The following is a 16,219-nucleotide window of genomic DNA, read 5'->3' as shown; positions in this document are numbered from 1 at the left end:
ATTTGTTGTGAAATTTGGTATCTTAAACTTTTTGTACTTTGTGAGCGGCCACTTTCTTTTCCTTATTGTTGGCCTATCATTTTCATTTAATTTAATTAATTAATTATTTATTTATTATTTGATGTTTATTTTTGAGAGAGAGCACGAGCATGGGAGGGTATAATAGCAAGGTATAATAACAAAACTGTTTTTAGAGTGACAAGTTTTAATGACAAGTATAAATTATGATATGCTCTCATTACATTAATCATTATACTCATTGTATTACAACATGACATAAGACAACCTGAATTATTATTTTTTAAGGCAACTTAAATTATCAAAACGTGGTATATCATAGAGTGCATTCCAAGAGCTATTTAAAGATATTAGTATTGTTAGATGCTGTCATTATTTTGTTTACTGGAGTAGTCGTTAGATGTATTTGGAAAGTTACAGCTGGTACTAATGTGTATTGTGAAGAAGCCAAGGGTATTCTTGGCTATTTAAGTTTTTCTTATGTGTGTCAATTTATTTTTTTTCCTCAGAGTTAAAGTAAAAACAGAATCTCAAGACCCCACATCTTCATGGAGATCACTCATTCCAGTTATAAAAGTCAATGTGAGCACAGTAAGTAAATTCTGCTGCAATGAATGTTTGGTGGGTTAATAACAGAGCCTCTTATTTTTGCAAAAAAAATTTTCACTTAAGAAAATAAAGTAATTTTTAGAGTTGTTTTGGTTCCAAAGTTCTTAAAGTGTGAAAGAATTATTTTAACACCAGTACTATCATAGCACAAATTTATTAGGTTGTTAGGGCTATTTATTCAAAAGTACTTAAATTTCTTTAAACACTAGTCTAAATTGATCAGTGGGGTAGTCTGAATAGTATATAGTGCTAAAGTGGAATCGTTTAGTTCTTGTTTGAAATGTCTGTTATTAGGTCAATGAAGGAAAAAATATGGCCTGTATATTATGTCATAATATCTCTTGTCTACTTTTTAGGGACGTTTGGCCTTTGGAAATCATTACCAACCTCAAACTCTATGTATCAACTTTGATGATGCTTTCTTAACTTATACTACAAAACCACCTTCCAGTCATCTTGACCAATTTATGCATATTGTGAAAGGAAAGCTTGAAAATGTTCGAGTCATGCTTGTTCCTAGTCCAAGATATGTTGGTCTTCAAAATGATGAGTAAGAAAGTTATAAAAACTTATTTATTATCAGAATCTTTAGCATCCTTTTAAGTTTTTTTGGTACAAATTGGGCAATAATTGGGTATATTCTCTGTTAAATCAGCAGTGTAATTTTACTTTATAAGATGAATGGATATACTCTTCATTGATGAACTCTAATTTTAAATATTTTGGTAAAAGATAATACCTATAATGGTACCTTTCTCCTTCTCACTATATTTGGGAAACTTATTTTGGGCAATTACACCTACATGTTTGCATGTTAGAAAATATACATTACAGTATATTTGTATTTCCAGAAGGGATGAATTAATAGTATATTCAACCAATTCAGTATAGTGGAGTACTATTTTGAGTTAATTAAAAGTTGAAAATTGAATCCAAATTACTCTTGGAAAACTGACAGTTTTAGAACTCACTTAACAGGTAAGTTCTGGTCAGTTTTCTGTCTAGCTTTTCATATTTGTTTTGTCATCAGTGAAGTAGTTGTTTCACATTGTATGAATGATACCACTAGACACATTGTGTGAAGGATGCATGCTAGACTCACCTTCATTGTGGTGGGATGCTTTCATATGATTGGAATGGAGCTCTGAAGAAACAGCAGACACATTACTCTCATCTAACTCCAGGCCACAGGCTCATGGGGGGATAAGAGCTCTCATGTCTTTATGTCATTATCAATCTCTGTTCTTTTTTGTGATGGAGGCTCCGTGGTTGCATTTGTGTAATTTATATGTGTATATAATGGGTTTCTACTATGTCGCAGCTTTTATCTTTGTGTGTAGGCAATATAAAGTTTATGAAGTTGGGGCGCCTGGGTGGCGCAGTCGGTTAAGCATCCGACTTCAGCCAGGTCACGATCTCGCGGTCCGTGAGTTCGAGCCCCGCGTCGGGCTCTGGGCTGATGGCTCAGAGCCTGGAGCCTGTTTCCGATTCTGTGTCTCCCTCTCTCTCTGCCCCTCCCCCGTTCATGCTCTGTCTCTCTCTGTCCCAAAAATAAATAAACGTAAAAAAAAAAAAAAAAAAAAATTTAAAGTTTATGAAGTTATAAGAAGCATGATTATTCCTTCTTAGTTCTAACTTTTGGCTAGCTTGCTATTAGATTTTCTGGGGATTGGGTAGAATGCTGGAGAGGTTTTCCTTACTTTAGTACCAGGGAGGCTTTGTGTTTAGCTCATCTCACTCTTCATAATCACATATTTTGCTAAACATCTTGTAGAATGTGGGCTGTGTACACATTTCTATATTTATGGGTAAAAATTATAATATTGAATAAATCGGAATTTTGTGAAGATTACAAGAGTAAGATAAAAGAAGTTTTGCTATTAATTTTTGTAAAAAGATTTAAAATTGTAGTTTTCACTCTTCAGAAGTAAGTGTGGAGATTAAATGATGATATTAAACATTAACTTTTGTCATTTAATACATGTTCTTAAAGTTTGAGACACAGTGAGTCTGCACATGAGTGGGGGAGGAGCAGAAAGAGAGGGAGAGAGAGGATCCCAATAGGCTCTGCACTGTCAGCATGGAGCCTGACACGGGGCTGTATCCCACGAACCGCCACAAACTGAGCGATCATGACCAGAGCCGAAATCAAGAGTCAGACCTTAACTGATGAGCTACCCAGGTGCCCCCATTTAATACATACTTAAAAGAAGAGTGCTGAATTTGTGTATATTATCTGATGACTGAGAAGTTAATTTTGCTATGGAAGGAAGATATGGTGGTGTATGGATGACAAAGAGAAGGATTGCTGAATCAAAGCAAATAAAAATTAGTAGTTTGTGAGAAAGTGATTGTAGAGAGACATTCATTCCAGTATGTTTTCAAGTTGATCAACTAAATATTCTTGGAAATAGATCATATAAAGTTGTTAAAAATAAAAATGACAACATTTTTTAATTTAATATTTCTGAAAGATTAAAGTTTATTTTACAAATATATAAAATATTTATTACTCAGTTGTAAGGTATTATTAATATAAAATGGTTGAATTTTAAGTTTAATTGTAAATTTTTATTGCAAATGCAGAATATAATTATTCTCATGATTGTGCTTCTATTGTATTTAATTAAACTTTGTTTAAATTGATTTCTCTCATTTAAAACTTAAAAAATATAAAATTTTTTTTTTCTTTCTGAAACTAATATATTGACTAAAAATTTTTCAGTACCACTTTATTATTTAGTCTAACATGGAATATTCTTTAGTCTAGCTATGGGATACTTAATTGTCCATGTGAAAGATGTTTACCCTTTTCAAGATGCTACAGTTGATTACTTTTTAGATTTTTTTCTCTGTTTTCTCCTATTACTACCATAATTAGAATACTGAACATTTTATATTCTGGAGATGTACTTAGTTTGCCTTCTCCCCTCCTTCTTCTAGGCCACCAAGATTAATGGGAGAAGGTTTTGTGGTGATGCAGTCAAATGATGTTGACATCTACTACTACATGGATGAACCAGGTATTACTCTTCTAAAGTGTGTTTCGTAGCTACAATTCTCTTTCTTCTATGAAATATTGATATTGAATAATGATGTCTTAAGTCTCCTTAGTTACGATAAAATAAATATCAATAAATGGTAAATGTGGATGTAAGAATGCTTACCTAAAGAATGTCTGTGTCATTTGTCAAAAATTGAATATTTATTTCAGACCAAAGGAGAACAATCTAAGAATCTTTAGTTCAATTCTGGTTTTACAAGTATACCTCAAAAATTGTGAATGTAAATGACCTTGGGTGAAAACCTTTAGAGAATGTGGTGACAGTTAAGGTAGTTTACACTGCTTAAGAAAAAAAATCATAGTATATTAGATTTGAGGCTTGAAGTTTAAGGATTGAAATCTAGCTGGTTAGAGTACTTCACAGGTGGTTTGAGTTTTATAAAAGTAGCTAAACATTAGGTTTTTACCTGTTTTTACCTACTTCTGGCCTTTTTATGCCTTTCATGGGATTTGTGAGGTCAGGGTATTTTCAAAATGAAACTAGAATGTTATTTGCCTTTTTCACCATATTGACACTGTTGGTACAAAAGCAATAATGGGTAAGCTGATGGTACTTTAGCATGTACTGTTAATCACTGTCTTTTTCACTGCCACACATTTATAGTAGAACAACAAATCCCAGTATCACTTTAAAATGTCTTTGATTAAGCAGTAATAATTATTTTTATCAAATCTTGACCCTTGAGTAATCTTTTCAATATTTGGTGTGATAAAATGGCAAGTACATATAATGCAAATGCACAGTATACCAAAGTATACTGATGTTTGGAGGAAAAGCACTTGGATAGTTGAGTTCTAACCCACACTATTTGCTCTTTTCATGGAGCACTGGTTTCACTTGAAGGAGCAGCTAGGGACAAACTATGATTTTGAGTTTTCATATAAAAATTAGAATTTTAGAAAATTTAGAAAATTTGGAAAATTTTAGAAAATTTAGAAAATCCTGCCACTGTGAGTGGGAGGATTTTTCTGATGAGACCAACAGTGATATTAACAAATTGATTTTTAAAATGTTTAATAATGAAGTTTATCAATATTTGGGAAACATATATCTCTGTGAACCAGTATTTTCCAAATGCATGATATTACAAAGTCATGCCATGGTTAAAAGATCTATTCAAAGTATAAGAGAGATAAGTAAATTTTAATGTATCAGGGTACAAAAAATGCAGTGATAGGGTTTCAGATTCCACATTGCAACTAACTTGTAAGAAACTACTACATGCTGAGTTTTGGTGTAGTGTCAGAGAAGAATACCCAAAATTATCTGCAAAAGCTATTAAAATACCTATTTGTTTGAGGCTAGGTTTTCTTTATATCCTTGAACAACAGATTAAATACAGAAGCAGCTATGCGAATTCACTTATTTTCTATTAAGCTGGACATTAAAGAGATTTGCCAAAATAAAAACAATGCCAACACTTATTACCAAATTAATTTGTTTTTGAAAATATGGTTATTTTTCATTAAAAAGTATTTTCATTAAAAATGGAATTAAAATTTCATTTTTAAAAAAATTTTTCATATTCTCATTAAATTTTATTAAGCATTTCATTATTAACATGTAGTTAGTTTAGTTTTATTAAACATGTCAACATGTAGTGAGTTCTTTGTTACTTTAAAAGTAAAGTTTATAAAAATTGCTCAATTTCAATTTTGAATGCAGTAAATTTTGATAGAGATAACACCAAAAACCCCACTTTGCATCTTCAGTAATTTTATGACTGTAAAGAATTACTGAGATCAAAAAATTTTTAGAACTCTTGATCTAGGGAATCTTTTAACAGTAATTTTAAGTAATTGCCTCTGTATTGTGTATTTTGCAATACAGGACTTGTTCCAGAAGAAACAGAAGAAAATACTGAAGGAGAAATGAGCAGTGAGGATTGCAAATTACAAGATTTGCCTCCATGTTGGGGATTGGATATAGTTTGTGGTAAAGGAACAGATTTCAACTATGGGCCATGGGCCGATAGGCAGAGGTACTTGAGTAAATTATATTTATAGTCAGTCTTTAAGTGTATTAAGACAACACTATAATTTTTATAAAAAGTAGCTTAATATTTTTATAAGATATTTTATTATGGCAGGGTAAGGTATCACTAAACATTTTAATTCAAATTATAACTTGTTTGTAGAGAAATTGGCATAAGCAAATTCATTCTAAAGGCGGGGCTAATTCATTAGAAAAATGGTGAATGAAGAGCATATTTATTGATTCCTATGTTTTGTCTTTTGTGTATAATCAATGAATATGCCTGCAGTTGTTGGGGCTGTGGAGATTCAGAGATAAAAGACATCTATCATTCAGTTGTAGTGAGGAAAAAGAAACGGAAGTGTTCTATTAAGTGCTGTAAGAGAGGTAAAGGAAAAGCCTCAATGAAGAACTTAGAAAGGTACTGCACTAGTTTGCCAAGACTGCCGTGACAAAGTACCACAGACTGTGTGGTTTAAACAACAGACATTATTCACAGTTTTGGAGGTTAGACTTCTTAGATCAAAGTGTTGGTAGATTTGGTTCCTTCTGAGGGTGGCTGTGAGGAAAGAGTGCATTCAAGGCTTTTCTCCTTGGCTTCTTGATGGCCATCTTCTCTCTGGCCTTCCCATGGTCTTCCCTTTTGTATGTCTTGTAGGCCTCCCTGTCCACATTTCCTTGTCTTAGAAGAACCCCAGTCATATTGGATTAGGGCCCACCGTTATGGCCTCATTTTAACTTAATTACTCTCTAAAGATCCTATCTCCAAACATTAAATTCTCAAGTCCTCAAGATTGGAACTTCAACATATGAATTTTTAGGGGGACATAGTTCTTCCCATAACAGATACATAATTCATCAGAGGAGAGAAGAATTGGGGAAGACTTTTTAGTAGAGGTAACATGTAAGTTGAATTTTGAAACCTAAGTAGGAGTTAGCCAAGAAAGGAAGAGGAGTACAAATAATGGAGGCAAAAGAAGAGTTCTGCAAATGCATGATGACAGTGGAGATTTGTCTTAAAGTTTCTATAGTTTGTTAGGAGATTTGTAGATAGTTAAGATATAGAAATTTTATAGTAGAGGTAATGGACAGTGTCTGAAAATTTTTTTTATGTTTTATTCATTCTATTAATTTTGAAGTAATTCTAATTTTGATATTTTTTGTACTTAATGAAGAATTTTAAGCAAAGAAGGGGACATTTACCACTAATTATGAAGGAACATGTAAATTTTTATATAAATAGACATTGCCTAAAGTTAGTTTAGTTTTTTTGTTCATAAATTAGCTTGAATGGAGAAATACAAGGTAAATTGTTCACTGAAGCAGGTATTACTGGGCCATTGATGGACTAATGAAGAGTGCTGATAGTGACTTGATAATACTGACTCTTTTAATACTTGTTTTAAAAAATGCTTTCTACCCAGCACTGTTAGAAGAAGTATATACTTGTTAACTGGAATGTTCTGTTAATCTTGGTATCTCTAGTATGTAGGAATATCTGCCCCATTAAATATGGGTAATATGCTAATACAGTACTTCATTGAGTTCTGGGTTAGGTTATTTGTTAGACTTGAAAGTAAACAACTTAAAATTTCAGGTTAGAAAACAAATGCTTTTCAAATTACTGGATTAACATTTTCCTTTTATGATAAGGTTTTTCCTGTATTACGGGAAAAATACAGCCATGCTGTATATACAGTGGAATAGTTGGAAATTAGGGTTTTTACATCCCATTAAGTAACAGTTACAAAATGTTATATTTGAAAGGAAAAAATTAAAAATCACTGTTTTTTAATGCAGATACATAAAATATTTTTGCATTTCTAAGACTTCAATAAAGTGTGATTATTTTTAAATTATATTAATTTTATTACATTAAAAAATATTAGAATATATTTACATGAAAATCCAAACAAATTCTTTTACTGTATAACCATATTCAATTCTGAGGTGATCTTTGTATTACATAGAGAAATGACAATGAAGTTAATATAAAAGAAAAATTTGCTTTATGAATGGTTTTCAGTCAATCTTGCCATGCTAGGAGAGAACAGCAATACCTTTTTTAATCTGGACTTAGCAAAATATCCATGTTTATTTAAAAAACAGAAAAGAAAAAAGAAAAGTTATTGTAATACTTTGCTTCTCACTTACATGTACAAATGGTACATTTCCTCAATTGTAGCCATTTCCTTTTCTTCTTCCCCATTTTGAGTTTCTATATAAATATGAATTATAATCAGAAGTGAATAGTATGCTAAGACGTAAGAAATTTAGGAAGAAATCTTAACTACTTTGCTATTGGATGGTTCCCTCAGTTTTGTGAAGTTTTTGATTTCTGATGTAGAATGACTTTTTAGCTTGTAGATTTTGACTTCATTTCTACCACCTTTACATGATTTTCTGAATCTAAGATATTCAGCTTTTCCTTCATGATATTTTCTTAGAGTTTTCATGACAGAGTTTTTATGAGATTTGTACTTAATCCTTAGATGATAATTACAATAATGCAAACATTCCTGACATTGTCTAGTTTCTTACTGCTTTCACGTAAGTACTTTCATTATATTTTCACAATTGATTCTCATAACCGAGTGAGGTACACAGGACAGGTATGGTAAACTTATTATACCTTTGAGAAAATGGAGATGCAGAGAGGTTCAGTGATTTGGGCAAGATGATGCTATAACATCTAGAGCTGAGATTCAAACCAACCCTTTAAGTCCACTGTTCTTTTCATTATATCCTACTACCCACCAAATAGTCCATTTTCATCTAATGATCATATTGAATTTTTTTTTGTCTTTTTTGTCTTTAATAGTCTTAGTTTTATATATCTGTGTGTTGTAGCCAAAACATTTGCAGGACTTTATTTTCTTTTCACACACACTTACTTAATCATGGCAAGTTAATAGTCTATGATGGGTGAGTTTGAAAATTTTGTTCTGTTCATCTAATTTTTCCCAATCTTATTTATTCCAAGTAGCATTTTCTGTTACTGGCAACTCTGTTTTCAACCCTTCCTGTTTAAAATCCATAAACTGGCACCTTCTCTGAATTATGAATAACATTACATAATTTTGACTGACATAGGAGACTGAAATGGAAATTCTTTGGGTTCTTTCATCTTTGTTAGATAATGAGGGGAGGCAAATGCATTAGAGCTTAGCTTCTTTACTTTTTAGAGATCTATTGCTCTGCAGACTCTTACTGATAGCATATTGATTAAAAAATAATGATTATGAGGGGCGTCTGGGTGGCTCAGTCGGTTGAGCATCGACTTTGGCTCAGGTCATGATCTCATGGTTTGTGAGTCCAAGCCCCACATCAAGCTCACTGCTGTCAGTCGGAGCCTGCTTTGGATCCTCTGTCCCCCTCTCTCTCTGACCTTCTCCTGCTTGCACCTTCTCTCTCAAAAATAAGTAAAAACATTAAAAAAATTTTTAAAAATGATTATGAAAATAATAGAAATAATAGCCGTTTTTTCCGTCAGCATGTACTGCCAAGTCTTTTCCATGTATGCTGTCATTTAATCATCAGATCTATTCTGTGACGCCAGTTATTCCTATTTTATAGACAAGAAAGCAGGTCAAGTGTCCTCAGAAGGGTGAAGTAACTCAACCAGAGTGGAATAATGACTCCAATTACACCATCCTCCTTCAGTTCTTTCTTTGCCTTTTGGATGATTGATATACTTGTAGAAAGAAATTGAAAGTCTTTAATTTCTCACAGAATACTTGAATAGTGAATAGTGCAAATTTGTTCTTGTCTAGATTCATTTGACAATAGTATATTAAGTACTCAAAGCTTGTTGCTTTCTGGAAGTTGCTTTCTGGAGAAAACAGTCTTTTGATTTTTAATGAAAAGAAATTAGAGTAGGTTTCTTTTGTGACTTAATTTTTTTTCTATTTCATGTCCAATTGTTAAATGATAAGCAATGATAGTACAAAGTTAAAATACTGATATTGCACCCTTATAAATGTAATTTTGCTTGAATAACAAGTTATTCTTTCTACCTCCTTATATAGAGATTGTTTATGGAAGTTTTTCTTCCCACCTGATTATCAAGTTCTGAAAGTTTCTGAAATTGCACAGCCTGGGAGACCACGACAGATTCTTGCTTTTGAACTGCGAATGAATATTATTGCAGATGCTACAATTGATTTGCTATTTACCAAAAATAGGGTAATTATTGAAATCATATACTAGAAAATAGTGTCTAAAATTTGAACATTATTTCCTAGGGTCTTTTTCTTGTGACTAGTTCTATACTTAGATTCATTTCTATGAGCTCCTACCACCTTCCCCCTGCAATAATTATACGTATTGCTTTCATTAAGTGCCAAAAGTAGAAAAAATTAGTAATAGACCTTCCTTCTGTAGTCTCGTTCATTTTCTCCCTTTACTCCTGGCCAAATTACTTTAGTGTATTTTTGGTAAAACTTTGAACTTTTGTTCTTAGGAACTTTTAATACCTATTTAATATTGATGATTATATTTTGTCTGTGATAATAATTGAAAAGGAAAAATGGGAGTATAATTAGTGAGAAAATAATTGTTTTATGTGAATTAATTTTTTTCTTTTGGTAGGAAACAAATGCTGTACATGTAAATGTAGGAGCTGGGTCATATTTAGAAATTAATATTCCAATGACAGTTGAGGAAAACGGTAAGCTGAAATGATTACTTTTCTATTTTAAATGATTAATAGAGGAATAATTAATATATAAATAATAGTTTGCTAGCCTATTTAGACTAACATTAATGGGGTTTTCTTTTTCAGCTTTCTATTACATTTACTTAACAGTACATATTACATAATTAAATTATTTGTGCACCGAGAGAGAAGGGAAAAAAATTTTAATTAAGTTAGGTCTTATGCTTTCATTATACCCTATACTTCTATTTTGTAAGACTTGGCATAATTTGTTTAACATATGTTTTCCCTATTAGTCTGTTGCTCTGTGAGAGCAAGTGCAGTGTCTTTTTTTTAAACTGATGCAAATTGGGTGCTGAACCCAGTACCTGACACATGGTATGTGGGCAGTACTTGATTGAATGACTGATAGGTTTTGTTTTAGGTTACACTGTTCATAGATTTTGTTAGAGAGTAAACCTGGTACTTTGAACAATATAGCTTTAAAAAGCAGAACATTTCATATTTAAAACACTAAATAATACTCTGATTGATATAGTTTTAGCTGACCTAATCTAAATTCATTATGCATTTGAAATTTGGACTCTGATACAAGTTAATAATGTGATTAGATACATTTTGTTAAATTTATCAAAATATTATAAAGCCTTCTTCATTTTTTCTTCCTCTTCCTATCCTTTTGTTGTATTTGTAGTTGAGAGTAATTAAAATGAAATTATGCTTTATTTATTCACTTCCTTCAGAGTATAGAGAATAGCAGCTTACCCATATTTTGAAGTCACTAATCAACAATGTTACTATGGCTAAGTATAATTAGAGTAATTTTTGTATCATTCCTGGCTCTCTTTACTTGTTTCTGTCAACTTTTTTTTGTTGCTGGTGTAAGAAAAAGGCTGGTAGAAGTTAACTACATTTATTAGCTTTCATATACAGGTAGTAATTGCGTCTGCCTGCTTAGATAATCAGTTGTGAAACAGTGACTGAGAATGGCATGGTGTATCTTTTCCCTGTAACTTTGAGGCTATTTAAATGAAGAGTTAAACCTTACATTTGCTAGTTTTTAAAAGAGTAATCATACTGAGTCTTGAGATTCTTGTCAGATGCTTGAGATTCTCTAGGACTGGTTGATTGAGAGTAGTGCATTGGAAAAAACATCTTTAGGCTAGTCTTAATTACAGATACATATTAGGAGGAAAAAGACAGTTGGCATTTGCACAAAGTTGAGAATGGTTCTCTTAAGGGAGTGCTTCTACAACTTGTAAACTGATATTGCACATAGGAAATATTTGTGCCAATTTTTTTGTACAATTATGTGTGCACAGGGGTAAGGGAGCCTCTGAGGGCTGAGGGGGTCAGTATTTCAAGCATACTTACTGTGAATTCTTTTAAGATGACTGAGAGGAAAAATAGACTTAAGTCTTAGACATTAGCAAAATATAATTCAAATATATTTAAAATTTTTTTCAGAGATTCAAGCGTTTGAAAAGACATGCCCAGAGCAGGATGAATTTTGAACTAGCCATATAATAATGACCATTGTGTTAGTGTGCTTAGAAGGGCAGCCCTTCAAGAAAAGAAGTGAAATAATCTATGCTTTTCTGTTTTTGTTTAGAATGGGGCTATGTTGTTTGCTAACTGTCATTACATAAGGAATATCTGTTTAGAAACTATCATCACATATATAAGTTACAGTTGAAAATGATGAAAATAGATACCGTTGAGTCCGGGGGAGAAGAAAAGACATGGGAATCATCTTTAATATTTAAAAACTGTCATTTAGAGAGTAGACTTATAGTTTTGCACTGGAAAGCAAAATCAGGATGGATACTCTATGAAGATGGAACTTGCCTCCTTTAGAGCTGTCCAAAATGAGAAAGGTCACCTATTAGGTAGCAAGCTCCCCTCTTTGGGGTGTATTTATATAGTGTCTGGTCACCATTTTTTAGGGATTCCTTCTTTGGGTGGTGATGGAGGTTGTTTACAGTACAAATTTTTAATGATATATATATTTTTTTAGGTTCTTAATTTTTATGTTTTCACTAACTAGGTTACACTCCTGCCATTAAAGGACAGCTCTTACATGTTGATGCCACCACCAGCATGCAATACCGCACCCTCTTAGAAGCAGAAATGTTAGCAGTAAGTCTAGAGTATACATTGATATGTATACATATATAAAATATGAATTTGATTTTAATTTTTAATACAAAATTTTAATGACCAGGAAGTCATTAAATGGTTCACCTCATTCAAGAACCACCAAGTGCTCTTGGCCCTATTTTGTGAAGCGGAGTAGATTTCCAGTGCTGTGGACTGTGTTTGACATCTCTCTTTTGCTCTGCTTCTGCTTTTGGGCTAAGTGAATATAAGGTGCAGTGCTAACATGGTTTTGGTCTTTAGAAATATGAAAAGTTGTTACAATATTATTTTTAAACTTCATTTTATGACTAGACTAATTCCTATGTTGTAAATAAGATAATCTTTCACTATGTTTCTGGCCCCATTGGATTCTTTCTTATGGCTTAATACGTCATTTTGCTTTTTACTTGGTGAATGAGGTAAAAAGAAGAAAATTTTATTGATACCCTAGAGTGCTCCATATTATAAAGAATATATGAATGTTTATGATTAAAATCACAGATTGGAGACTTGTTTCATTAATCAGGCAGATTCTTTATCAGGGACACTAAAAATAATATCAAAAGCCACTATCTAGAATGGCTGATATTAAGAGAGGATTCTTTTATAAGATGGTATCATTGGGTCCTTAATGGTTTAAAAAAAAAGCATCTATATTTATAGATGATATATATGTAAAGTAAGAGCAAAATTTTACAATTACCAAGAATATATTGAATATCATAAATGTATATTAAACTGGCATATTCAGCATTTTAATGAATTCCTGAGCTCTTGCTGGTAAATAGTGCTGCAATAATGCTTTTCCTGGTCAGGCAGCTCTTGCCCAACTTTGATAGGTGTAATACATAACAAAGCACCATGTCAGATCAATAATTACCAAACTTCCAAATGGGAACCTGGGAGGCACTGGTGACCACACATCTGTGTGATAGTATATGCATTGTGCTCCACATCCCCAACCCTGAGACTCACATAACCGATTAGATTTAAGGAGGAATGAAGGATATTGGCTATTACTCTGTTAGTTTAGCTAGAGTACAGTATCAAAACTGTAGTCTGATTTGTTGTTCTTAAAGTTTTCTGGCCACATCATGGCTTAGTATTTCAAGGAGCTGGATGTAACCATGGATACTGATGTTTAGTCACATTAATATTAAAATCTTTGAGGGATCTTCTGTTCATCTCAGCAGGAAAATAAGTTTTAATTACTCACTAGTGTGTGTGTGTGAGTTTATTTCTAGTGCTGTTCACACAATATCACATTGTAAGCTCTAACATTTTTACTTAACGTTTTGTTTGCAGTTCCACATCAATGCCAGTTACCCCCGAATATGGAACATGCCACAGACATGGCAGTGTGAATTAGAAGTTTATAAAGCCACCTACCACTTCATCTTTGCACAGAAGAACTTCTTTACTGGTAACTTTCTAATAAATGTAAATACAGTGAAATTTATCACAGTGAACTTTTTTATATTCCGTAAGTTTTGCTTTTAGATTCAACATGGGGATTTGATGATAGAGTTCATAGTTTATTTTACACTTCTTTTTGAGCTAAGCAATATAAAAGGGAAAATTTTAATATATTTTGTTTTTTCTTTTACCTCAAACAAGGAAAAGATGAACCCAAAATTGGGCTTAGGAAAAAAAATGAAAGAACTCATCTTAGGTGCTTTGTGTCAGTCTAGTGGGGAATAATTTGGGGAGGATGAATTAATTTCTTTCTTTACCTGAATTAGGCATCAGCATGGTTTCATTATTTTGTTTCAGTTATTGTAATCTACAAAAGGTATATTCAAATAGTCAAGTATGTTGTTTTTTAATTTTTCTTTAAGTATGGTTGACACGTTACATTTGTTTTGGTATACAACATGGTGATTCAACGACTCTATATATTATGCTGTGCTCACCGCAAGTGTAGCTACGCTTTGTCACCAATGATATTAGAATGCCGTTGACTGTATTACCTTTGCTGTGCCTTTCATTCTCATGACTTGCTCATTCCATTACTAAAAGCCTGTAACTCTCACTCCCCTTCAACTATTATACTCATCTCTTTACCCCCTTCCCCTCTGGCAGCCATCAACTTGTTTTCTGTAGTTATGGATCTGTCTCTGCTCTTTGTGTTTGTTTGTTAGATTCCACATGCATATGGTATTTGTCTTTCTTTGTCTGATTTATATCACTTAGGGTATACCCTCTAAGTCTGCCTATTTTGCTACAAGTGACAAAATTTAATTCTTTTTTATGGCTGTGTAATATTCCTGTGTGTGTGTGTGTGTGTGTGTGTGTGTGTGTGTGTGTGTACCCCAGATCTTTATTCATCTATTGTGGGCACTTAGTTTGCTTTGATTTCTTGGATATTGGAAATAAAGCTGCAATAAACATAGGGGTGCTATGAGTTATGTTTTCATTTTCTTTGAGTAAATACCCAGTAGTGGAATTACTGGATCATATGATATTTCTATTTTTACGTTTTTGAGGAACCTCCATACTGTTTTCCACAGTGGCTGTACCAATTTACATTCCCGTACCACCAAGGGTATGTTATTTTGTATCTGGAGCCGCTACTTACTCCTTTCTATTGGCATGGATATTGAGTTAATGTTATCGTTAGTTGGAAAAAATTCCTTTATTTCTTGAAGCATGTTATAATAGCTACTCATATGGGTAGGGAACATACCTATATGGGTATGGGTTTAGGAACATGTTGTCTTGGTCTCTAACAGAAATATAACTACATAAAAATAAGTTATATTTATAGAACCTTCCCATAAAAAGTTTAGCTAAACAAAATTGGCGTGATTTGCCAGGGTCAGTGGCTACCCCAGAGCATCTAATATTTGCTTTACTGACTGCTGCATTTATCGATCCATCCATCACTCCCTCTTAGTCATCTGATTAAATATCTATATTACAAGCATCTGATCTGTTCTGTGTACTATTAGATAATTAGGGATTTAGTATTAAGGTATTCATAGATAGTCTGGCCCTGACTTTATTTACTAGCAGTATAATGTTGGCCAAATTATCTAATTATTTAACCTTCTGTTTCCTTATCTGTGAAGTAGAGATAATAATTTCTACCCTAATTTTGCTATTGCTAGAGTTTGGAAATTTTATAATGCCATTATTACAATTTGTTCAATCGTAAGTCTTTTAAATTTTTTTTTTTCAACGTTTATTTATTTTTGGGACAGAGAGAGACAGAGCATGAACGGGGGAGGGGCAGAGAGGGAGGGAGACACAGAATCGGAAACAGGCTCCAGGCTCTGAGCCATCAGCCCAGAGCCTGACGCGGGGCTCGAACTCACGGACCGTGAGATTGTGACCTGGCTGAAGCCGGACGCTTAACCGACTGCGCCACCCAGGCGCCCCAATCGTAAGTCTTTTATATTCGTTTTCTAATTTGACTGGGAACTTTGTTATTAGGACTTGATGGAATGCTTCTGCATTCCTGGAGTTATAGAATTCTTCAAGGCTTAAGTCAGAGTGCCAATAGTAGAAATTATAACAAAATCCCTGGCAAGTTAAACTTTTGTCAGTGAAGTTGAACATTGACTAAGTACTCCTCAATTCAGATTTATGAAAAAAAAAAAATAGTTAAAACTTAATAGTGCATCTTATATATCTCTGTTCTAAGAAATTTGCATATTGTTGAATCCTTATAATAATTCCTGAGATCGATATTATTGTTATCCTTGTTTTACAGATGAGGAAAGTAAGTTACAGTGTGGTCAAACAGTTTGTTCAG

The 16,219-nt window shown here is 32.8% G+C and overlaps 1 protein-coding gene across 10 annotated transcripts in view; it reads left to right on the top strand.

Moving 5' to 3' along the window:
* The window catches only part of BLTP1 (bridge-like lipid transfer protein family member 1), a 220,428-nt gene that overhangs the window by 37,799 nt on the left and 166,410 nt on the right, over positions 1-16,219 (top strand). For all 10 annotated transcript variants that reach the window (XM_040474633.1, XM_040474632.1, XM_040474634.1 and 7 more), the window contains 8 exons: positions 528-609; positions 984-1,177; positions 3,571-3,650; positions 5,523-5,673; positions 9,695-9,851; positions 10,257-10,335; positions 12,371-12,462; positions 13,768-13,885. In XM_040474633.1, the coding sequence (XP_040330567.1) occupies positions 528-609; positions 984-1,177; positions 3,571-3,650; positions 5,523-5,673; positions 9,695-9,851; positions 10,257-10,335; positions 12,371-12,462; positions 13,768-13,885 (953 nt within the window). The remainder of the gene's footprint in view (positions 1-527; positions 610-983; positions 1,178-3,570; positions 3,651-5,522; positions 5,674-9,694; positions 9,852-10,256; positions 10,336-12,370; positions 12,463-13,767; positions 13,886-16,219) is intronic.

Source organism: Herpailurus yagouaroundi, unplaced genomic scaffold, assembly GCF_014898765.1.
Source record: "Herpailurus yagouaroundi ecotype Mexico unplaced genomic scaffold, PumYag 28, whole genome shotgun sequence".
Lineage (NCBI taxonomy): Eukaryota > Metazoa > Chordata > Mammalia > Carnivora > Felidae > Herpailurus > Herpailurus yagouaroundi.
This window is presented reverse-complemented; position numbering and strand designations above follow the sequence as displayed.